Below are 26,581 nucleotides of genomic sequence, written 5' to 3' on the forward strand. Positions count from 1 at the left end.
CTGTTTACTATCGTAACTCACCACGTGAGCGTACCCGTCGCTTGCTTTGAGTCAAAGAATGAACCATAACATTATTTTAATAATAAATGTATTGGTATTAACCAGCATTGAAGTAAATTCTCAGGCAAACCACATTACAACATGAGCTACGCTGGTCGAAAGACCATTAGACACATTTTCGCATGGCGCGGCTATAAGACAACTGCATTTTAATCAAATATTAACAAACGATATATTTCGATGATGAAAAAATAATCTCATAATGAGCTATGTGAGGACACATTATAGTGTTCACTCCCATAGTATATTTTATCTACTTATACTAATGTCTGGTTTGACTATTATAACACACATTTTATGCAGTAAATATGCGACTTACAAGTGAAGAAAAACACGATTGTTTAACTTTTGTTTTCAATTTAATTATTTAGAAACGTAAATTTCAAACTTTATTTCAAAGTCATCATTTACGCCGATTACCTTTTTAAAAGATCATTCTTGTGATATTACATTTTTTATAGTCGGTTTAAGCGATTGTGGAGCATTTTTGTTGTTGTCTTTAGTGGCCCTGTAATTATTGTTTAATGTAACAATCATGCTAAAAAATATCGAATATTTCGTTAAATAAAGCTAACCCATAAAAAAAATCAATATTTCTTTTAGCAAAATGCAAAATTTAAACGTTAGATGTTGTCTGGTAGAATTGATTTAACGAGATACAAAATGCTCGTTTTTATTTTTTTGTGGCCACAAATAATTCCATTTATATCTCCCGTGAAATATCCGAACATTTACGGGCGAACACGAAATTGGATACAGTAAGCATCGGAAGCATGACGTAGCTCTCATGAATTATGAAATCCAAATGAATTCTGGGTAACTGGAACTTAGCGAATGCGAAAATGGCTTGTATAAATTATGCAAATGAACGCAACCCGAATGAATCCGATCCTGACTCGAAAGCGAAAGTAGATTACATCGTGGAACGATAATTAGATATTTAGATGCTTAAAACTTGCCGAATGCTTGTAATATAACGTTTTTACATCAATGTTACTTGTTTTTAGGGTCTTCCTATTGTAATTAACCATCGTATGGTTCTACTTGTTGTCGAACGTTTTTATATAGCATAATACAGTAGCCGTATGTATTGGTGAGCGTGATAGTGACTTTAACTCATGTTCAACGTTTTATAAATTGAGAACGGTGAATATAAACACGCGTTATCTTATACTATTGCGTTTTTATCACCCGTGCAAGTGGACTCTCCCTTGTTAATCAGCAGACGATTTATTCCTTAAATCTGCCTATCTTACGGAGGAGTCCGAAGATAGCCGATGTATCACGATTGTAATTTTATTTTAACATTATAAAAATCCAAGAATTTAAGATCGAACGAAAATGCAATATTGAATGGATCTACGAAAATGTATTTCAATGAAAATATTGTATTTGACAAGTTAAATATCCATAAAACTCTCGATCGAAGAACATTACGGAGATAGTCGAGGTTGATTATTTCATGCCGGTCAATACATCATTTTTTAGTTTGACGCAAACGCTATTAATAGATTGTATGTTATATATTAGTCATTACTACTGCTCGCATTCATGGAGTGATTACACTGATGGTAGATTCATTTGTAATGAGTAAACATTCGCAGACTTTTAAATGGTTACTTAAATATATTAAGATTTAGTTTCGTTTCTTTGACACAATAATGTAAAATGTTTATCTCGATAATATTAACTCTTTCAAGAATGTGTGTTTAAGTGTTGAACGAATTTGAAATCGAAAGTGCAGACACACTTTCAAAAGTACATGTATTAATTACGACTGTAACGTTTCATTGTCTTTTTAACTGTGTTTTGTATTAATTTGAATAACTATTTTTCAGTTCGAAAATCTATATTTTTAAATGACAATCATGGAACATGAACATTTTGCATTGTTTGTATCGATAAGGCCTAACTTAAAATTAAGTTTGTTTGCGCTTTACCGACCGACCCACTTTTTACCCCCCGACCCAAAATTTTTTTATTGCGATTTCTGAAAACGTATTTTTTTATTTTCGTATTCGCCGATCATAAAAGAGCCGAATGCAATATTTATTCGTTCACGTTATCCCTGTCCATTCTTATCGCCCCTGACCGATCTAGGTCGCTGCGATGGTTGGAATTTCAGGTTACATTACACTAAATCATTTCGTATCCCTCCGTGGTCCATTCGCAAGTAGTGCCTATTTCTAAATAGTTCCTTTTCTCTTCGGTATTTAAAGCGATTTAGCGATCGCACCCATGCTTTTTGTGATTATTTCCTGCATCCTGTGTGTGTTTGCAACATTTTGGTGCATTTCATTGGGGATTACGTTTAAAGATGACTGTTTGGGGGTGCGTTTATTGACGTACGGGGCTTTTGTCGAATTTTTTACTTTCGAAACTCTGTTTTCCAAGGGTGCTTGCCTTTGGGCGAATTTTACTTTCTTAGAAGTTGCGAGACCATATATTTTTTGACTGCATTTATTTAAAGAGGACAGATTTATCTTTAAAATGATACCGGTCTTGCAAAATTTGATATATAGGATATATAAGAAAAATGCTTTGAAAGTTGGCAGTTTTATAATGGGACCCTATGGGAAATGCAATTAGTGTAATATAACCTTTAAAAACGCACATACCGGGTCTTCAGGTACAATATCTATAGAAAATCACTATTTAGCTGTGTAATGTTATTGATTGGATTACATTTAGCGGGAAAACATGTAAAAAGTATAATTGCATATGTGTTTTCTACAATTGTTAAAGGAAAATGGGAGTTTTCGGGTAAAAAAGTAAAAAAAGTACGGAAACCTGCTTTTCGGACCTCAGTGCTCACCCGATCGTGTTTTAAGAAACTTATAACACTTTTAACGCATCAGTTATGTCCATGGCATGCAAATATGTGTAAATGGGCTGTTTATTTTGTAGTTTTATATGATTTACGTGCGATTTGAGGTCGCTTTGCCTCCGAAATCCAAGTATAGAAAACGAAAGCCAGATGGCTTATCACGTGTCATACTCAAAGGCGTTTTTGGGGTATTTCTAGTTGTCAGATCGACCTGAAATTTTGTATTTGTAGTTCAAATATATTAATAATGCTGCACGTGCGTTTTTTCCATGATCTGAAAAGTTTAACTTATCTTTAAGGTTACATTACACTAAATCATTTTGTATCCCTCCGTGGTCCATTCGAAAGTAGTGCCTATTTCAAAAGAGTTCCTTTTCTCTTCCGTATTAAAAGCGATTTAGCAATCGCACCCATGCTTTTTGTGATTATTTCCTGCATTCTGTGTGTGTCTGTAACATTTTTGCGCATTTCATTGGGGATTACGTTGAAAGATGACTGTTTGGGTGCGTTTATTGAAGTACGGGGCTTTTGTCGAAATTTCACTTTCGAAACTCTGTTTTCCGAGGGTGCTTGCCTTTGGGCGAATTTTACTTTCTTAGAAGTTGCGAGACCATATATTTTTTGACTGCATTTATTGAAAGAGGACAGATTTATCTTTAAAATGATACCGGTCCTGCAAAATTTGATATATAGGAGATACAAGAAAAATGCTTTGAAAGTTGGCAGTTTTATAATGGGACCCTATGGGAAATGGAATAAGTGTAATATAACCTTCATATGCCCCGATAGACAATCCCAGAATCCATAAATTGACCGCCGCCATATTGACTATTACGTCACCCGCTACTAAAACGGAACTGAAGAATTCGGCAGATTACAACGTTATGATAGTGTACACCCGCTTTATTCAAATAAACAATACTTAAAGACCGAAGGTGGCTTTGCTATTGAATAGTACATATCTTTGTTTGTCTTAACAGTTACCATTTCGATATTAATATTTCCCTTGTAAGTGTCATTTTAAAGGTAATATACACATCTAGAGCCGAAATGATGTTTGTGATTCTAAAATTGGTCCGGAAATATTTATTAGCGGAACTCTGTAAGATTTCAGGTATAGTTGTTTTTAAATTAAAATTATGTATCTAGTTAAGTCTAAAACTAAAGTGGTTTTTAGCAATCTTTTATTTAAAAATCGCTCTCAAGCTAATACAAAAATATCTAGCCGGAAATGAATTTTGTGATTTTAAATGAACAAGTACCGGAGTAATTCGTTTGCAAAACTGTGTAAGATGTCAGGACATGTCATACTTTTTTTTATTGAAAAGGACATATCAGCTTTTGTCTATAACTTTCTTATTTTTTTATTTAAATAACGTTTTACATGTAAAATCAAAGTTTATTGCCTGAAATAAACGTTGTTTGTGCTATTCTCAATATTTACTTAACTGATTTAATTATTTATTAAATTTTCTTAATAACATCTTTATTCACGATTGAATTGTTCAACATGAACAATTATGAGCCTTAAATAAACTTAAATAGTTCCACTTGTGTTCTCTAGATTTCTCTTAACGTATGTCTCTATTAAATATTCATGCCAGGGACCTACACAAATAGGTCCATGTCCATGCTGTGTTAATATGTGTTGAAATATGTTTAAAAGTACGCCGGGGTACATGGTAGTATACTTCAGAGTACCCGGGGTACTTTTGAGAAGTATCTGAGCCTACAATTACCAATTCAGCAAAAAATGTTGGCAGGTGAAAGCTAGATTATGTAGGGGTTATAGAGCTCATAAGTACAAAGTTTTCGTATAGTTAGTCCAAAAGGAAGTTTCACTAACATAGCCAAACATGATGGTAGCTAGGTCGACTAAACGTTAGTTTTGTTTTCTAAACTTTTCTTTTACGATTGATTACCCTTAATAAGAATATGCCATGACATGCAGAAATCTTCCCACTCTGTATTTAACATTATATTTATATGGTTTTGGTCAATTTGAAGTCAGTTAAGTAAAGTTGATCGATTGTTTTCTTTTATGTTATAGCTAGTTTAGTGAATATGATCGTAAACTAATATTGCAATACCGAAAATCAGGGTGTGATTCGCACAAACACGTAGGGACGTTAGTGCAATTGGGTTGGTGAAAACAAACAACTTTTTTACGCCTTTTTTGTAAATTAGGCAAGTCCGAGGATCTGACTGTCAGAAATATCTGACATTAGACAATTCTTGGTGGTTTTTAGATTATGTTATATGGGTATTCGTTATATTCACGGACATGCGAACATCGGCTTTAACTACGGGCGGCCAGGATCTACGCTGTCCGCTTTAATGTCACCGAAGGTCTCGTGGTCTCATTAGCGGATTGGGTATCACCTATCCAGACTGCGCAAATGCGCAGGCAGGTCTGAAGCTACGCTGGTCGCATGTAGCATAAGACCAATTTTCGCATGACGCGAGTCAATTAAGTTAATTTGATTCATTAATTATTGTAAACTCTTACTTGAATGCATTTCGAGTGAATAATTTATTAAAAGGTAATAATGTGTACGTCAAGTAATTTCTTATATTTTTAATGAATGTGTGAATTTACAAATTAACCATGTATATAACTGAGTATAATGATAAATGTTCTGACCATCATTTCGTTGTCGTTCGCGGTGGGTTAAGTACGTTTTATTAAAACATTTGTATACCAACTTCTAGTAATTTGCAATATGGACACTTCTTGTTGGCAGGAAAACGTTTTTGACGATGCTGGAACATTTGATAATCACCTAAACAATTTGCACAATGACCATCTATGTAAAAGACCGAGCCAGTCCGATTGAGATAACTCGATTTTTCAGTTACTTCCCTTGGGCATACGCCACTGCGTAGGATCCTAGCATTGATAACATTCTCCTAGCAGAGTTGTCGTTCGTGTTTCAACATTCAACAATGGCAGCCTTAATGAGAGTTTCGATTAAAAACTTTCTTACTGCATACATTGGCTTGTTTCGCTATTTAGAAGCTGTCATTTAGGATATATGAATGATTCATTCACTAAATCTCCGCTTATGACAACAATAGTTGGAATTCGAAGGATATATACTCGATGTGAATGAAGGACTTTCTGGTCTCTGGATCGTAACAGCTTGACAGTGACACGGCAAAACTGGCATACTGAATACTGGTATTTTAGTTATCAATATAAGTCACATTGTGCTTTATAAATCGTATTCGAGCATTTTGCGACTTATTGAATGACTATGATACCTGATATCAACGTTTCATCGGGGATTTGCAGATCACCAAGCTGTCCTGAGATTTAACATTGATTTCAAACTTTTACTGGTTAGTACTCTTTCTTAGTGTTAGTACTTTTTATCATTTTAAAGTTAAATGAACTGTGTCACAGTAAAAGAGACATTAACCCTTTCAGTGCGTGACCGAATTTTAAAGGCCTTTGCAAACAGTTTGGTTCCAGAATGTGGCGTCTCATCTGGATCCAAACTGTTTGCTATTCTGATAGTATTCTTTGAAAAAAAATGAAGAAAATGCTTATTTTACAAATTCAGCAGACGACATTTTAGCAGACGACAAATTTCCCAGCATGCAAAGGGTTAAGGCGATTGTGGCCAGTTTGGATCTAGATCAGCCAGCAGTCGCTTGAAAGCTGTTTGCTTAAAAGCGTTTTTCTGACAATAACAACTAATTTAATTGGATACTGATTTGACTGCGCTTTTCCTGTGACCTTGCTCAAATAACAGAAGTGTCATTAATCAAATTATTTATTTCGAACATTAATCAATTGCTTTTCTTGTCCCTCGGGATCAATGACTCCAGCACTTTCCTGTTGAGAATTGAATACTGCTAAAGGCGATGCTAGGGGGCGTGAGAGATGTTGCACCTTCCAGTATCGCTCGATTGTTCATTGTCGGCTCGGGTACTACGTACATGTACCCTGGGTACTCTTAAGTATACTTACATGTATCCCGGGTACGGTAACTATACTAAAATGTACCCGGGAAATTTAACCCTAAATCAGTTGTTGTCGACTATATTTTTGTAATAATTATATATACACATTTATGTCAATTTTCTGAAGAATGGCCTCTATATTATCGGAACACATACTCAAAAAGCATGTTGATGCAGTGTTTTTTGAAGAGAAGTGTGTTTAAGATAATCGGTTGCGCGTTTTACGACATCGGATATTGGACGCGAATACAACTCGGGTACAGTCTAATATGGACCGAGTACAATTACGTTTATTTACCGTACCTGGGGTACATGTAAGTATACTTAGAGTACCCAGGGTACATGTAAATATACTTAAGAGTACCCGGGGTAGATGTAAGTAGTACCAGAGCCGACAATGACCAATCAAGCTCCATTATCCGTCATGAACCGACTCAAAAAACCGAGTCGGCAATATTTGACTTTATTGTTGGTTTGGTTGCTTTCGAGGGATCGAAAATTTCAGAATCTTCCTAAAAGCCCTACGGGTTCGATCCCCAGAAGCGACATTGAAAACTAGCATACTTTGTTATCTAAAAGGTTGCTAAACCTGATATACAATGATAATGTGAATTTTCTCTCACATGATGTTCATCAGTCATATTATATAAAAACTTACAGCAGTAGTAAACAACTGGACAATAATTAATGAACGCATCTTTCATTTGTCTTTGACACTTTGATTTTGACATGACCTAGATTTAAATATGTGACTGTACTTTACCAGCACTCTTGTAACAGAGCTAAAGTTTAAATGTACCATTGAAGATCGCCTAAATCCAGATTTGCTATTATAGACGTGTGGAAAGTTTTAAGGGTGTGACAAGTAAGCAAAAATTGGTCATTACCCAGAGGCCACAACTGTTCTATGACCGTATTAAAACAAGAAAAATCAGTGCCTGATTTAGATTTCCTTAGATAGTTCAATAAAAACTAATTTCATAAGCCTGGTAACAGTTTAACGGGAATGCTACCAATGTGTCACACCAGGGCTTTGAATTTGAAATCTAGGACATGCATGGTAATTTCTTCATGAAATCAGGACACAAAATTGTATTTTAAGTCCTTAATTGACCTGGCTATAGTTATCAGATTATTATAAGCTCAATCAGTATATTTATATCATTATTTATGCTTTGTGTATTGTAAACATATACACAATCATGCAGTTACATGATAGCAATGAATAATATCAAAGCTACCCATACTATAAAGGTCATTGACAAAGCCTATGGTCAAAATGTGAACACATTGAGTGTAATCGCCCTCTCGTGCCAGCAAAAACAACACGTTGACAGGTTGTCATTTTTGACAGTTCAACTTTCACTTTCATTTTGTGATATCAAACTATTAACAATTATGTGGCTGAGAAAAATATCGCCATTGCTTTTTATGCTCCCGGTAGGGTGGCCTATATCAGTTGAACAGTCAGTCAGTCAGTGTGTCAGTCTGTCCGTCCGAAAACTTTAATGGCCATAACTTTTTTAATATTGAACATAGCAACTTGATATTTGGCATACATGTGCATCTCATGGATCTGCACATTTTCAGTTGTGAAAGGTGAAGGTCATCCTTCAAGGTCAAATGTCAAATATAAAGCGTCTGTCTGTCTGTCCCAAAACATTAACATTGGCCATAACTTTTTCAATATTGTCCTGCATGCGTATCTCATAGAGCTGCACATATTGATTGGTGAAAGGTCAAGGTCATCCTTCAAGGTCAAAGGTCAAATTTTGCAATATTGAAGATAGCAACTCCATATTCGGCATGCATGTGTATGTCTTGGAGTTGCACATTTTGAGTGGTGAAAGGTCAAGGTCATCCTTCAAGGTCAAAGGTAAAATATATGGGTTCAAAGCTGCGCAGCAGGGGGCATTGTGTTTCACAAACACAGCTCTTGTTTAATATATTTTCTGCACATTTCTTCAAAAAACTTACATCAATACACGATTTTCTGCGTTAATTCAATCATTCCTGATTTTTTTCCTAACCTAAATTTTTCGTACCCAATTTTTTTTCGTACCCAATTTTTTTTCGTACCCAATTTTTTTTTTCATCCCCAATTTTTGTTCGTACCCAACATTGTTTCGGTCCCAATTTTTTGGTTCCTAAATATTTTTTCGTACCCAAATTTGTTTTCATACCCAAATTTTTTTCGCAAATTTTTTGTACCAAATTTTTTTTCGTACCAACATACACAATTGTGGTGATTGTGGTGATGTAGATAAACTTAACTTGATGCTTTTATATCCATCCTCTCAAAAGCATCGTCACACCAGTACTGTCAGTACTTTGATTGAATAACGATATAAACACTCAGCATCGTGCAGTTTTTCCCTCTGCAAACTATTCCGAAACCAAACTAAAAATACACCATTCGTGGAAAAAGAACAGTGAGTCAGTGAATCATGAATTAAGGACAATAATGTTGTTATTGTTTCAGTAAGCGACGGTTTCCGTTTTTTAGTGGCCGTCGCATAAAACGGATATGATAAATCTGTATATATTAAAGGGGCTTGTTTACTGATTTTTGACCTGGTTTGAAGTTTGTAATTAAATGCTTTAAATTGATAAATGTAAACATCGGAACTAAAGAGCTCCAGTATAAAACAAAAATCCTTACCTGGACCCGAACCACTGACACTTGGAGTAAACGTGTAGCGCTTTAACCACTCCTTCATCCATGCTGATATAGTTCATGGCATATTTTATACTTTGTATAAGCATTCCTCGTAATGTCACAAAATATAACGATATCAATTCAACTTTCCAAATTATTCAGTCGTATCGCGTGTGTAACTCTTTATAAATTTCAGGTTTTTAAATCACCAAAAGATGCATATAATAGATATAATCATTACGTGTTTATCCACCGGAAAGAGACTCGGTACATCCTTTCGTATAAATTGTTTCAGAACTTTATTGATATAGTATTCTGAGTTTACCTTGGTCCCTTTGGGAATTATTCTGATCACTGATTTACCTCTGGACGATAAAGCAGCACACGCCATGAAGCCACGGTCAAACGCATCACGTTTTACAAACTTCAGTTTATCGCCAACGTTTTCTCCCATTATGACATAACATAGTCTTCTTCTTCCATAACTTCCACCAAGATAAAACATCGCTCGTCAGATGTAACAAAATCTCTCCACTTGCCACATTTAAGCTTTAGATATATAGCTTCCAAGACCTGGCCCTGTGCTTCTGAATCTGTGCCATGTTGAGCTGATGAGCCTTGAACTTCTTCCGTAGTTTTGCTTTCACAACATGGCTTATGATGTAGTATACTGTTCCCTTGAACATTCCTGTGTCCAGTGCCTTTTTTCTCTGGGTCGGCGGATTGATTTTAGAGATCCACCGGCGAATTTTGCATACGACGTCAGGCGTGACCTTATATGGACGTCTACTTGAAGTTGAATGTGTAGCACCACCAGGCGTTGTTCTGCGCTATACAGTAGCGTCATGTCGAATATTTCGAATACTTCCACAAGAAATAGCATGGTCCATCATTTTAGTTCATTTGAATGCTTCTGTAACTGCATTTGCATCTCAAAAAGCCTAAAACAATGCCCTTCACAGCTTCACTAATGTTCTTATAATGCATGTTGAATAATATTGACAAATTGCGTATTCATTGAAGTATAGTATTTAACACATCTGCTAACACAACAATGGTTCGAGAAAACCGTGGATGTACTTGACAAAACACGGATTCCTTTTGTTCATTTTGAAGGCAACTCTCGTATTACTGTTTAAAAAAAAACAAAACTACAACGAACATTTCCAAATCTGAAACATTTTATGTTTCTTTTTTTTCTTCAATTTATCAAAACGTGAACAGGTCCCTTTAAAATGGTCCGGAGTCCAAACAGATGTTTCTTCATGTACAAACTATTTATGTTTACTTACATATATTTTTGCTGAGGCCCTTACACCGCTAACAAAGTATTCGCACTTATTTCTATTTACACGAAAACGTTTATGTTTGACTATAACTTTAGTCGTACTGAACAGTTCAATATGAATGTATTACTGCACTCTCGAACACAAACCCACACAAACCCATAGGTAGATATCAATTTCATTTTGTGCAAAAAGCTTATGTACATTAAACAACACCCGCTTTTAAACACATATTTTAAAATAAAGACGAAAAGAATGAAAAGTATGATGAATGTGCACATTTTCGTTTAACATTATAACTTGAAAACCTGTAATCACAACTTAATTCTGTTAAAATCTATTCAAACACATACTAAATTACAGGCATTTAAACACATACGAAGGGTACCGCACAAGCTAATCTGGGACGACACTTCACGCACATTCAATAAAACCGTTTCATAGAGCGCGGTTTCTACACATGTACGGGCCGCTTTATAGCAATCGCATTTTTTTCAAGTATCACTTGTCATTTCAACTAAGACTAAGAGCGTAAATGGTACATCGGCCGGAACGCACAAGGCTATATTGTTTATTTCGCTTACAGCCCACTTGTTACTAGGATCTTTGACTAGGTAGTCTTAAACATTCCACCAATCACAACCGTCAAAGTGGTGTATGTGCGAAGCAAACGTTCGACAAGTTTAGCCATCTTGCAGTAGGTTAAGTGCAGAGGAGTTAAATTGGTTGGCGAACGGTGACAAGCTTCTATCATCGACGAGAACAAAGTATGTTCTTTAAATATATTGTGCTTAATTAAGAGGAATATGTTCAATAACGAATATGTGCATACACCGCTCTTAATTATACATGGACTTAATGATGATTGCATGCGTTCGCTCATTAAATGACTGTTTTTACGTGGAGTAATCTTCTGTTTAAACAAGGTGTCTGCACAACAATTATTGTTGTAAAGGAATTATGTGCGACCTTTTTTCAAAACTGGTTGTTGTAATTAGGCGTTCAATATTGCGAGATATGATTTTAAACCAAATGTATATGGGCAGTGTAAGGAGTCATTATTAACAGCTGTGAATGACATATACTATAGTCTTTTTTGGAATAATAGGAGGTGCGCAGTTATGCAAACGTCTATAAACTGTCAACTTAGTCCGCCATTTTGTTTAAAACAATAAAGTACATGTGGTTCCGATTTCAAAATTATTTTTCAAAGACATGTCATGCATGGTTTCATATCACATATGGTTTAAACATAAATTGTATAACTATTTTCAGTAAAAAGAAATTAATTTACGAGCTTTTAAAAGTGTTTTGCACAGGAAATAGAAGAGATTTTCGCTTCCTGTCAAAACAATCAAAATCATGAAAATGGCGGACAGTGTTAATCTTCAATGAAGGTCAACATGTAAACTTCTGTTCAATTGTGAATCCGATTTATACAAATTAAAAGCACAGCATCTCTTGTGCTTTGAACATTTTGTTTTTATTATTATTTAACGGAAGATTTCAGATTGAAATGGATAACAGTTTTCAAATGAAGTAAATATTTGCACATGTTAATCTACTTTCGCTTTTAACCTGAAGTTAGAACTTAGATGAAAAATTGAAACGATTAATTTTGTTTAAATTTGGTTGTCACAGTCAGTCAATTGATTTCTATAGCTTCTTAAACGGTTTGCTTTACTGTTCATTCATTCATTTAAGTGAAAACTGATTTTAATTTGTTTAATACTTACTGCAAACCGAAGTAACCAAAACCCATGCATGATAGTTGATACAATTACATTGGCATATCATAATTTATAAATATCTTGTAACAATAAGTGGTATTGATGTTTTCCTTATTGTAGAAATTGTATTTACATTCAAGGCAATTAACATCATTTATTGAACACATATTTGATGTAATAACACACAGGCATGCATTTGATATTAATATATGCAAAAAAACAGCAAACAAGATATGGTTAAGCTACATAGGACTTCTTACACTGCAACAGTGCTTTAATACCAGTGTTATAAATATTCATAGACTATTAGTGTATTTAAAATATAATTTCTAAAATAAAATAAAATAATTTTCCTACCTACCTACCCACCTGTAAAATATAGGGTCTGTTAAGGGCAAACCAACAATATTTTAATTGTGGCCTAATCAGGTTTGGACACGCCTAAAATTCAAAAATACAAAACCTACTGGGGATCCCATGTATTTATTGTGTAGGAATTGAACGCACTAATACGGCTCTATCGACTATTTCGCGAACATTTGGATCCTTTCACACATAACCACAATTGCATAAGGCCGATATTAATATGTTGGGTTAGGGCTACTGTGAAACCATTTATTTTCGTCGGCACAAAATTTCGCCCTTTTCATAAAAATGACTATTTCGTCCGCTCTTAAATTCGTCCATTTCTGGTTTTGAAAAAAAAACGTCCGATTTGTTTGTAATACATGTAATACGCGGTTACGAAAAAATCGTGCTGGGGAAAGAGAGGTGACACTTGGTAGTCACTTGCAGGAGGTGGGCCTTGTTTGGCATATGCCAATTAACAAGTCTGTTATTTTAAGTGATAGTAACTGTCCCTTATTATTTTATGTCATTGACACGTTCTTTGTTATGATGTCAGGTGTTGATCACACATCGTCATATTTTAATTGCGTTTAATAGTATTGTCTTTAATCCGGATTCGCCGCGTGTAGGCTGTATAATCTGCAACACCCCTGAAAAACACAATACACACAATGGGTAATAAAGTTGTTAACAATTAGCGCTAATCAACACTATTTTACCTAAACGAAGTCGACGCATTTGATACAGCCTTATTGCATTCGCGTTTTACAGGAAATGTCAGTTGTCAGTACACTGTATAATGAACACCCCTTTGTGTCAAAACCGGATTTAACTTGAGTGTGAATAGTCGACTGCTTCATGTTCTTTGTATCAATACCATCTGTGTATCTGTATTATAAGTATACCAGTCAACAAACAAGGTGCGCGCTTCCGCATATGGGTATTCGGACGTTCAAAAAATTGACCTACGGTTTAGCGTTCATGCCGTCGAACGCATTAAGCAATATAACTCGTTTTTTTTCACTATTTCTTTATTTGCAAAAAATACTAGTGGCTTATAACTTACCTTGCAATCTTTTTTTCTCGCATTTTGCGAGTATGCGAGTGTTAATTTCGAGCCCTGTGTATATGCGTGGATTTCGCTGGATTTAAATGCCTCATGCCTACGGTAATTGAGTCTTATTTGTTTCAAATATGGGACATGAATGTTCGTTAGGATCTTGAATTCGTCCATCGGTCGAAGGACGAAAAAGGCGAAAATTAATGTCGGACGAATAATAATGGTTTCACAGTATATTTTATCTCTTACGAAATTGAGTTGTCGGGCTAACATGTCAGCTCTCTTGTCTTTTCATTGTAATAAAATGTTTGAATACAATTATGCACACACAGCCGACTGAAAATGGCAGAAGGAGGCATGGATCGAGCCACATCACAGACTGAAAGCGTTCCAGGACACAGCAGCCTGTACAGTCGTCACTCTCAGGTTAGACAGGGGCTGAAAGCGCCCAAAGATACAACAACCTGTACGGCCGTTTCTCACGGGTAAGCATTGGAATGAAAGTGTTCCAGTCCACATCAGCCTGTACAGTCATCTCGCGGGTAAATCAGAGAATGAAAGCACTTTTAGACTCATCTCTCAATACAGATGCAACATAATACATAGCAGGAACTGAAAACGCTCCTATCAGCCTGTGCAACCTTCAAGTACGGGCTAGTCAGAGACTGAAAGCGCTAATAAACACAGTAGGCTATGCAACCTTCATGTACTGGCAAGTAAGGGACTGAAAGCAATACTAGACACAGTAGCCTGTGCAACTTTAATGTACGCATAAGTCAGAAACTGAAAGCGTTCCTATACACAGTAGCTTGTGCAGCTTTCACCTACAGGTAAGTAAGGGACTGAAAGCGCTCCTAGCAGCCTTTGCAACATTCACGTACGGGTGAGTAAGTAACTGAAAGCACTCCTAGACACAGTGGCCTGTGCATCCTTTACGTACGGGTAAGTCAAAAACTGAAAGCGCTCCTAGCAGCCTGTGCAGGCTTCACGTACGGGAAAGTTAGGGATTGAACACGCTCACAGCCTTCACGTTAGGATACTGAAAGCACTCCTAGACACAGTAGCCTGTGCAACATTCACGTACGGATAAATCAGCGAATGAAGCGCGCTTTAGCAGCCAGTGCAAACTTTACATACCGGTTAGTCAGTGGCTGAAAGCGCTCCTAGCAGCAAGTGCAACCTTCACGTACGGGTAGGTCAGGGACTAATAGCACTCCTAGACACAGTAGCCTCTGCAACCGTCACGCACGGGTTAGTCAGTGATTGAAGCGCTCCTAGCAGCCAGTGCAACCTTCACGTATGGGTAAGTCAGGGACTGAAAACACTCATAGACACAGTAGCCTGTGAAACCTTCACGTACGGGTAAGTCAGGGACTGAAAGAGCTCTTTGCAGCCAGTGCAACCTCCACATACGGGTAAGTCAGGGATTGAAAACACTCATAGACACAGTAGCCTGTGCAACCTTCACATACGGGTAAGTCAGGGACTGAAAGCGCTCCTAGACACAGTAGCCTGTGCAACCTTCACATACGGGTAAGTCAGGGACTCTAAGCGTTCCTAGCAGTCGGTGCAACCTTCAAGTAGGGTAGGTCAGGGACTGTAAGCACTCATAGACACATTAGCCTGTGCAAACTTCACATACGGGTAAGTCAGTGACTGAAGCGCTTCTTGCAGCAAGTGCAACCTTCACGTACGGGTAAGTCAGGAACTTTTACATATAGGTAAGCCAGAGACTGAAAACGCGTTTAGCAGCCCGAACAACCTTCACATACGGGTAGGTCAGGAACTGAACGCACTCTTATACACAGTAGCCTGTGCAACCGTCACGTTCGGATAAGTCAAGAGCTATAAGCGTTCTTGGCAGCCTGTGCACCCTTCACGTACGGGTAAGTCAGGGACTGAAAGCGCTCCTAGACACAGTAGTCTGTGCAACCGTCACGTACGAGTAAGTCAGGGACTCAAAGCGCTTCTAGCAGCATGTGCAACCTTCACGTTCAGGTACATCAGGGACTTAAAACACTCCTCGACACAGTAGCTTGTGGCAGCCTTAACCTACGGATAAGTCAGGGACTGAAAGCACTCTTAGCGGCATGTGAAACATTCACGAACGGGTTAGTCAGGGTCTGAAAGCACTTTAAGACACCGCAGCCTGTGCAGCCTTCACATACGAGTAAGTCAGGGATTGAAAGCACTCCTACACACAGTAGCCTGTGCAACCTTCACATACCGGTAAGTCAGGGACTGAAAGCAATACTAGACACAGTAGTCTGTGCAACCTTCATTTACGAGTAAGTCAGGGACTAAAAACGCTCCTAGCAGTATGTGCAACCTTCACGTTCGGGTATATCAGAGACTTAAAACACTCCTCGACACAGTAGCTTGTGGCAGCCTTAACCTGCGGATAAGTCAGGGACTGAAAGCACTTTTAGCGGCCTGTGAAACATTCACGAACGGGTTAGTCAGAGACTGAAAGCGCTCCTAGACACAGTAGTCTGTGCAGCCTTTACGTACGGGTAAGTCAGGGAATAAAAGCGCTCCTAGACACAGTAGCCTGTGCAGCCTTCACGTACGAGTATGTCAGAGACTGAAAGCGCTCCTAGACACAGTAGTCTGTGCAGCCTTCACGTACGGGTAAGTCAGGGACTCAAAGCGCTCCTAGACACAGTAGTCTGTCTGTGCAGCCTTCGCATACGGGTATGTCAGAGACTGAAAGCGCTCCTAGACACAGTAGTCTGTGCAGCCTTCACGTACGGGTAAGTCAGGGACTGAAAGCGCTCCTAGACACAGTAACCTGTGCAACCTTCACATACGGGTGAGTCAGGGACTGAAAGCACTCCTAGACACAGTAGCCTGTGCAGCCTTCACGTACGGGTAAGTCAGAGAATAAAAGCGCTCCTAGACACAGTTGCCTGTGCAGCCTTCACGTACGGGTATGTCAGAGACTGAAAGCGCTCCTAGACACAATAGTCTGTGCAACCTTCACATACGGGTAAGTCAGGGACGGACTGAAAGCGCTCCTAGCAGCCTGTTTAACCCTCACCTACGGATAAGTAATGGATGTAAAGTGCTTCTAGACACAGTAGTCTGTGCAACCTTCACGTACGAGTAAGTCAGGGACTAAAATCGCTTCTAGCAGCATGTGCAAACTTCACGTTCAGGTACATCAGGGACTTAAAACACTCCTCGACACAGTAGCTTGTATCAGCCTTAACCAACGGATAAGTCAGGGACTGAAAGCACTCTTAGCGGCCTGTGAAACATTCACGAACAGGTAAGTCAGGGTCTGAAAGCACTTTAAGACACCGCAGCCTGTGCAGCCTTCACATACGGGTAAGTCAGGGACCGAAAGCGCTCCCAGGCACAGCAACTTGTGCAGACTTCACATACGGGTAAGTAATTGACTGAAACCGCTCCTAGAAACAGAAGCCTGTGCAACCTTCATATAAAGGTAAGTAACGGACTTAAATCGCTCTTACACACATAAGCTGGTTCAACCGTCACGTACCGGTAAGTAAAGGAATGAAAGCACTCCTAGACAATACAACCTTTGCAGCCTTTTCGGTTAGTCAGGGACTTAAAGCGCTCGTAGACACAGCAGCCAGTGCATCCGTCGTGTACGGGATTGTCTAGGACTTAACGCGCTCCTAGGCACAGCAGCATGTCCAGCCGTCAGATTCGGGTAAGTCAAGGACTAAACGCGTTTCCAGACACTACTCTCTAAATATACGCAAAATAGTAGTTAGTTACTGACTGAAAGCGTTACTAGACACAGAGGCATGTGAATCCATTAGGTACGGGTAACTCAGAGAATGTAAGTAACACGTACGGTTAAGTCAGGGACTGAAAGCACTCCTAGACAAAGTAGCCTGTGCAACCTTCACATACGTGTAAGTCAGGGACTAAAGGCACTCCTATACACAGTAGCCTGTGCAGCCTTTACGAACGAGTAAGTCAGGGACTGAAAGCGCTCCTAGACACAGAAGCCTGTGCAACCTTCACATACGGGTAAGTCAGGGACTGACAGCGCTCCTAGACACAGTAGTCTGTGCAGCATTCACATACAAGTAAGTCAGGGACTGAAAGCGCTCCTAGACACAGTAGTCTAGAGCACTTACGGATAACCGATAACACGACTCTCTAAATAGACGCAAAATACTTAGTAGTAGTTAGTAAGTGACTGAAAGCGTTCCTAGGCATGTGAAGCCGTTAGGTACGGGTAACTCAGAGAATATAAGTAACATTATACTAAATAATTGAGATGTGCAAGTATACACACATTGATAAACTGGAAGACATGTGTTCAATTAACTCCACTCGTATGCTATTTAATGTAGACTTGTGTAAAGAGGAAGTATTGATGTTCACTAAGAAATCAATGTTATGTTTTAAGACTGGAAACTACAGAGGGAAACGTGCGCGAATGCGGATTACATCAGTTTAAAACTTCTGGTAAAAACATGAACAAACAGCGAACTTGGAAACGTATGATATTCTTTCTTCTCCTCCTCATGATCTATCTTCTTATGTTTTAAATGCATTAAGCTTAATAGAATGCTCGTCAACAACATGTTATAATATGGGGATTCCTACGTTCAAAATGTTTACTTTATTCTTGACTACAGTTGGATATGTAAAATTAAATAACAAAAGGTATGGAATTAGTATATTGTGACCTTAATACTAAAAAGGCACTGATAGCAAATTGACAATTTTTACTTGATGTGACCCTGGAATAATCTAGTTAAGTTTATAGTGTTAAATGGGAACCATATTGCTGAAATATAAAGTGCAACGCTAGCTGTTTTATCAGCGCAAACCACTTTGTATGCATTAAATAAGAAAATTAATGCGGAAACTCACTTTGTGCATCTCATAGCAAACCTATCCTGACCACAACCCGATATAAAAACGTCTTAGACAGCATTCAAGTATGTAAACATATGTTTACGTACGGGTAAGTCAGGGACTGAAAGCGCTCCTAGACACAGTAGTCTGTGCAACCGTCACGTACGAGTAAGTCAGGGACTCAAAGCGCTTCTAGCAGCATGTGCAACCTTCACGTTCAGGTACATCAGGGACTTAAAACACTCCTCGACACAGTAGCTTGTGGCAGCCTTAACCTACGGATAAGTCAGGGACTGAAAGCACTCTTAGCGGCATGTGAAACATTCACGAACGGGTTAGTCAGGGTCTGAAAGCACTTTAAGACACCGCAGCCTGTGCAGCCTTCACATACGAGTAAGTCAGGGATTGAAAGCACTCCTACACACAGTAGCCTGTGCAACCTTCACATACCGGTAAGTCAGGGACTGAAAGCAATACTAGACACAGTAGTCTGTGCAACCTTCATTTACGAGTAAGTCAGGGACTAAAAACGCTCCTAGCAGTATGTGCAACCTTCACGTTCGGGTATATCAGAGACTTAAAACACTCCTCGACACAGTAGCTTGTGGCAGCCTTAACCTGCGGATAAGTCAGGGACTGAAAGCACTTTTAGCGGCCTGTGAAACATTCACGAACGGGTTAGTCAGAGACTGAAAGCGCTCCTAGACACAGTAGTCTGTGCAGCCTTTACGTACGGGTAAGTCAGGGAATAAAAGCGCTCCTAGACACAGTAGCCTGTGCAGCCTTCACGTACGAGTATGTCAGAGACTGAAAGCGCTCCTAGACACAGTAGTCTGTGCAGCCTTCACGTACGGGTAAGTCAGGGACTCAAAGCGCTCCTAGACACAGTAGTCTGTCTGTGCAGCCTTCGCATACGGGTATGTCAGAGACTGAAAGCGCTCCTAGACACAGTAGTCTGTGCAGCCTTCACGTACGGGTAAGTCAGGGACTGAAAGCGCTCCTAGACACAGTAACCTGTGCAACCTTCACATACGGGTGAGTCAGGGACTGAAAGCACTCCTAGACACAGTAGCCTGTGCAGCCTTCACGTACGGGTAAGTCAGAGAATAAAAGCGCTCCTAGACACAGTTGCCTGTGCAGCCTTCACGTACGGGTATGTCAGAGACTGAAAGCGCTCCTAGACACAATAGTCTGTGCAACCTTCACATACGGGTAAGTCAGGGACGGACTGAAAGCGCTCCTAGCAGCCTGTTTAACCCTCACCTACGGATAAGTAATGGATGTAAAGTGCTTCTAGACACAGTAGTCTGTGCAACCTTCACGTACGAGTAAGTCAGGGACTAAAATCGCTTCTAGCAGCATGTGCAAACTTCACGTTCAGGTACATCAGGGACTTAAAACACTCCTCGACACAGTAGCTTGTATCAGCCTTAACCTACGGATAAGTCAGGGACTGAAAGCACTCTTAGCGGCCTGTGAAACATTCACGAACAGGTAAGTCAGGGTCTGAAAGCACTTTAAGACACCGCAGCCTGTGCAGCCTTCACATACGGGTAAGTCAGGGACCGAAAGCGCTCCCAGGCACAGCAACTTGTGCAGCCTTCACATACGGGTAAGTAATTGACTGAAACCGCTCCTAGAAACAGAAGCCTGTGCAACCTTCATATAAAGGTAAGTAACGGACTTAAATCGCTCTTACACACATAAGCTGGTTCAACCGTCACGTACCGGTAAGTAAAGGAATGAAAGCACTCCTAGACAATACAACCTTTGCAGCCTTTTCGGTTAGTCAGGGACTTAAAGCGCTCGTAGACACAGCAGCCAGTGCATCCGTCGTGTACGGGATTGTCTAGGACTTAACGCGCTCCTAGGCACAGCAGCATGTCCAGCCGTCAGATTCGGGTAAGTCAAGGACTAAACGCGTTTCCAGACACTACTCTCTAAATATACGCAAAATAGTAGTTAGTTACTGACTGAAAGCGTTACTAGACACAGAGGCATGTGAATCCATTAGGTACGGGTAACTCAGAGAATGTAAGTAACACGTACGGTTAAGTCAGGGACTGAAAGCACTCCTAGACAAAGTAGCCTGTGCAACCTTCACATACGTGTAAGTCAGGGACTAAAGGCACTCCTATACACAGTAGCCTGTGCAGCCTTTACGAACGAGTAAGTCAGGGACTGAAAGCGCTCCTAGACACAGAAGCCTGTGCAACCTTCACATACGGGTAAGTCAGGGACTGACAGCGCTCCTAGACACAGTAGTCTGTGCAGCATTCACATACAAGTAAGTCAGGGACTGAAAGCGCTCCTAGACACAGTAGTCTAGAGCACTTACGGATAACCGATAACACGACTCTCTAAATAGACGCAAAATACTTAGTAGTAGTTAGTAAGTGACTGAAAGCGTTCCTAGGCATGTGAAGCCGTTAGGTACGGGTAACTCAGAGAATATAAGTAACATTATACTAAATAATTGAGATGTGCAAGTATACACACATTGATAAACTGGAAGACATGTGTTCAATTAACTCCACTCGTATGCTATTTAATGTAGACTTGTGTAAAGAGGAAGTATTGATTTTCACTAAGAAATCAATGTTATGTTTTAAGACTGGAAACTACAGAGGGAAACGTGCGCGAATGCGGATTACATCAGTTTAAAACTTCTGGTAAAAACATGAACAAACAGCGAACTTGGAAACGTATGATATTCTTTCTTCTCCTCCTCATGATCTATCTTCTTATGTTTTAAATGCATTAAGCTTAATAGAATGCTCGTCAACAACATGTTATAATATGGGGATTCCTACGTTCAAAATGTTTACTTTATTCTTGACTACAGTTGGATATGTAAAATTAAATAACAAAAGGTATGGAATTAGTATATTGTGACCTTAATACTAAAAAGGCACTGATAGCAAATTGACAATTTTTACTTGATGTGACCCTGGAATAATCTAGTTAAGTTTATAGTGTTAAATGGGAACCATATTGCTGAAATATAAAGTGCAACGCTAGCTGTTTTATCAGCGCAAACCACTTTGTATGCATTAAATAAGAAAATTAATGCGGAAACTCACTTTGTGCATCTCATAGCAAACCTATCCTGACCACAACCCGATATAAAAACGTCTTAGACAGCATTCAAGTATGTAAACATATGTTGGTCATTTAACTTATTGATATCCGTTCGGTTCCTCTTTTCTTCAAGTTTCCCTTAAAATCAATGTACCGAATAAACGCGTGCCATTTTGCTTATCATACGGCATTTTAAAATACGTGTTTGACGCATGTATAATTTGTAGAGCGGTCTGACAAAAATGCATACGCAGCAAATATATGTTGATTTTGATAAATAGAGACGTATTCCAAGACAAAGCAGTCTGTACAGCGGTCACTCTCAGGTATGTCATTAAGTAAGACTGAAAGCGTTCCCATACACAGCAACCTGTACAGTCGACACTCTCAGGTAAGTCCGGGACTGAAAGGGTTCGCAGCCAAAGCAGCCTGCACAGTCGTCTCTCATGGGTAAGGGCTCAATTGAAAGCGATGCCAGACACAGCGCTATGTACAGTAATCACATGCGATTTAGTACGCAGGGAAATTGTGTTTACTTAATTACAGTTTTGCAGTTCTCAAACCAAACTCTAACCTTGATAGAAAACAACAAACCACATGCTTTATACCACATTGAAGTTATTAAATAATTTTCTCACTGGATTAATTGTGCAAGCACGACCGTTAGGGTTCAGGTGTGAATTCATAACGGAATTTTATGCATGTTATGGTTTCCTTAATCCTGTTTCAGGAATATAACACAATAGGTATGATTTAGAATTTTAATAAACTATACTAAAACTGTTTTTATAACTGAGCACAACTTTCAAATGAGTTATTACTGAATTTCGTGTAAATCGTATGGTCATATTGGCGTTAGTAGTAGGAACGCACGGAACTGTATTTAACGTCACTACAATATGAATGCATGCACATTTTTGTTTAATATGTGTCACGTATAACCTATTAAACAAGATTTATCTGGTAAGACTAAGTGTTCGGCATCATTCGGAATTACGTTTCTAACGCACGGTGCTTGACGCTTTACAAATCAGGGTTTTATAACTCGAGTTTAATTCGATCTTACCAGTCTGTTGCTCTGAACTACGTTTATGTTTATACTCCATCCATCTTTAACAAAAAGTATATAAATGTACGAGATTCAATGACATTACTGAATGAAATAAAAATGTAATTTTACATGATGATAATGAGAAAATAACGTACTATTCACTTGTTATAATTTAGGAAACAATGTGACTCGGTGAAAAAGCTAAACATAATTGAAAAAATTCGACCCATGATAATTAATTTAGTCAATGATTATATATAAAATAATGTTAACGTATACAAAATGTAATTAATATATTTCAAATATCCATACTACAATAAATACTACAACACTACTTATGAAACTTAATAAAATACGCAACATGAAATGCAGATACAAATGATGTATGCATTTATTTTAACTCGTTCTATTTCTTATGTTATTTAAAAATTAGAAAGCTCTTCGCACTTTGTATGAATAACTGAAACATAAACGTTATCTGAAACTACATTTTTACCAATGTATGGAAAGTGCATTTAATAGTTTATAGTGGAAATAGAATTAAATACTCATCGTGAACTAACATTTATATTGTGTTTTTGTATTTTAAGAATCATGTCGAAAATATGTCCATGGAAATATGTACTACAATGACCCGGCTGGGATACGGCGAGGAGATGAGAAGATGGCGGGTTGAGAAATACAGGGAGTTTGATAGGCTGGCAGATACACGATCAAAAAGTGATGCCATTCTTATTACAGCAGGAAGCAAGGCAGAGGGACTGACCTGCCATTTAGAAAGCGACAAGGACATGTTGCACGTGTTGAAGGGTGTCCTCTGTGTGGAAGCTGGTATCAATCTTCATACCATACAAAACGACCTTGATGTGTTTAGGATGGATACACGCGTATATCCAGGACACTGCAGACTGTTACAAGAGAGACCAGCGCATATACGGTTTGAACAAATTCATAATTCCCTGTGTGATAATGGATATGGAGCCGTTCTACTTAGTAGTAGTTTATTCCTAGACGAATTTTCGGCATTATTTACACAATCAGCAGAAATAGTTGCACATGAGAGAGCGGGGCCGTCGACTCCTGCAACAATTTACGGTATACTTCATGTTGACAGAGTAATCGCACTACGTTGTCACTGTCCCACCATCCTCCAAAGATGGGCTGCCAGACCCCGTCATTGGCCTTCACCATTGATAGTTCAGAAAGTCGTATCATTAGGAGCCTACCTAACCCCAGTCGGGTTTAAGGGAAGTAATTACAAGCACATGGAATGGAGGATGTGTTTTAACACTGGTGAGACAGAACTTGTAAACAATCTTAATAGCACACAAACGCAAGTTTATGTTATGCTTAAAATGATTGTTAAAGATGTTCTTAAGCCTTGTAAGAAAGAAGTTACATCATACGTGATTAAAAATATAGTACTTTGGCAAGCTGAGAATAACCCGCAGCATAACTTTTATCAACGCAGTTTTTTATACTGGCTTCATGACGGACTGAGAGCCCTTAAGACTGCTATTGTCACACAACAACTGTCATACTACATGATTCCGGAAAGAAATTTAATGGCAGCAAGTGGTTTGCAGGATAAGCAGCAACGTAAATGGGTAGCAGATATAACGGACATGATGGACGAAGGTCCGAGAGTTATACTAAGATTACAGAGGATACGACAGGCCGTCATCGCGTCCCCAGAGCCGATGTTGTGGTTCAGCAAAATAAGGATGGAGCTTGAGATGCTGGAGCGGGAGAAGTACATCAGAGCCGTACAGTGTAGCGATGAGCATGATGCTATCGAGCAGGAGATAAGGAGACGTCAGGTGGAGATAATGAGGGATGTGGCACAACGGATGCTCATAGACGGAAGTGCTGTTAATGATCTGAATGACATCTTCTTCAGAATTTTAATGTAGTACTGCATTAAAGTGTAAGAAGTTAATGGAGCCGAAGGAACTAATAAGAGACATGTAATACAAAGATTGTTTTGTTGCCAGATTTCAAGAAGTGATTGTATTTGCTTTTTTCATAATGTTTCACTTCTTTATATTGTACTTGATATTTTGTCATTATTATCATGAATTTGCGAATATTTGCAGGTTTGCATATATGATACAAGTTTTACATCAACAAAATCGGATTATGTGGAAATCATTAGCCGTACGCCACTTAATGAAACCATGTCACTGTTTTACCTGCAATGAAAAAAACAGACAATATGCTCTAATAAACCAATAAAGTCTGGTCGCTCAATGACGTAATCATTTCGAAATTAATTTCGAAAAAAAAACACACAACGAAAGGGGATTCCCCATGATGTGATGATATAACTATATTAAACTCGCGACGAATACCTTGTATACAAGTCAGCTTATAAAGTATTCTTAGTTTCAAAGGGGCATATCAACGATTTATAGGATAATGCATTTATGAATATTAATATCTTTACTGAAATAACATATTATTTCCTCTATAGGCTACATGCTTCTGGATGTAATTGCTTATTAATGTCCGTATTTAAATGCATACAATTTATATGACTGATGTATCGTTAATATATGTAACGTTGGATCGGCATTTGAAAAATGTCGTTTTAGTTTTAGGCACTCGAAATAAACATTTTAAACTTTGATTGTCAGACTATAATTCGTAAACGTAGTTGCAAAGCATGTTATATGTATGTATTGCATGTTTATCGATTTCATATTAAGTCGTTTTATTTAAAAATATTTTCAATTTATGTTCATTATAATTTCACTCTCATTGATTGTGTATACACATGTTGATAAAGTTGTGCTAAGCACTATTGTATAGTAAATATATTGTTTATTATCAAACTTTTAGAAAGCGCAGAAATTCAGTAATACAATCTTAAATGATGTTGTTTGCACGAAGAATAACTCGAATTCAATGCACCTTTCAATATAATTTGAGTTGCGCATACTGGCAGAAAAAAGCGTGATTTTGTCTTATTGAAGTCTTAATCCTAAGTGCTAAGTGTTGTATTTAAAACTTAAATTTTATAGATATACTGTACAATAGTGAAGACACAGTCAAGCAACACAGTAATCCAAATGGTCAACAATTGAACATACCTAGAACAAATTATCGGTGAAATACGCAACGTCATTCGTTGTAAGATCATTAATGACTGACTTGGACACGAGGTTAAAATAATGTTGATTTCAAACATTTTTGTATTCAACTTGACTTGCTATTATAATTTGTTTATGTTTCATGGACGTAATTATGAATTTAGTGTGAGTAAATTTATTTAATATTATGTATTATTAAGATTTAATTTTAATTTTAAAGTTCCTTTAATCTTCATAGGAGGAGAAAATCCACGTGACCATTTATTGTCTCTGGCCATTCACAATACTTCCTGCTTTCATCAATTAAATGTCTAATTCAGCATTATACTCATGCATACCAATCATGTGTTACGTGCAGACAAACACTAAAAGCCGTTAACGGAATATCCTTAACTGGTGTTACATGTCTTTGTATAAGCATGACAGTATGTATTTTTAAGGCATTATATGTATTAAACAGTTCAAGAGCTAATTGTATTATTGAACAATGTATATGTCTTCTTTGAATAAAATACACAAAACCATGCGTTTTACATAATATACATATATTGATGAGTATTGAAGAGAAGATGA

The 26,581-nt window shown here is 38.1% G+C and overlaps 1 protein-coding gene across 3 annotated transcripts; it reads left to right on the forward strand.

Annotated features, from left to right (window-relative positions):
* The first annotated feature begins 1,559 nt into the window (after positions 1–1,559).
* LOC127851185 (uncharacterized) lies at positions 1,560–26,532 on the forward strand. 3 transcript variants are annotated; one of them, XM_052384813.1, is made up of 3 exons: positions 1,560–1,631; positions 14,272–14,365; positions 23,507–26,532. In XM_052384813.1, the coding sequence occupies exons 2-3, from the start codon at positions 14,282–14,284 to the stop codon at positions 24,827–24,829; spliced, it is 1,407 nt and encodes a 468-aa protein (XP_052240773.1). In that variant the 5' UTR covers positions 1,560–1,631; positions 14,272–14,281; the 3' UTR covers positions 24,830–26,532. The 3 variants fall into 3 exon arrangements, with proteins under 3 accessions (XP_052240773.1, XP_052240774.1, XP_052240772.1); XM_052384814.1 differs by lacking the exon at positions 1,560–1,631 and adding an exon at positions 11,416–11,568; XM_052384812.1 differs by lacking the exon at positions 1,560–1,631 and adding an exon at positions 11,983–12,340.
* Positions 26,533–26,581: the final 49 nt, after the last annotated feature.

Source organism: Dreissena polymorpha, chromosome 11, assembly GCF_020536995.1.
Source record: "Dreissena polymorpha isolate Duluth1 chromosome 11, UMN_Dpol_1.0, whole genome shotgun sequence".
In the NCBI taxonomy this organism is placed as follows: domain Eukaryota; kingdom Metazoa; phylum Mollusca; class Bivalvia; order Myida; family Dreissenidae; genus Dreissena; species Dreissena polymorpha.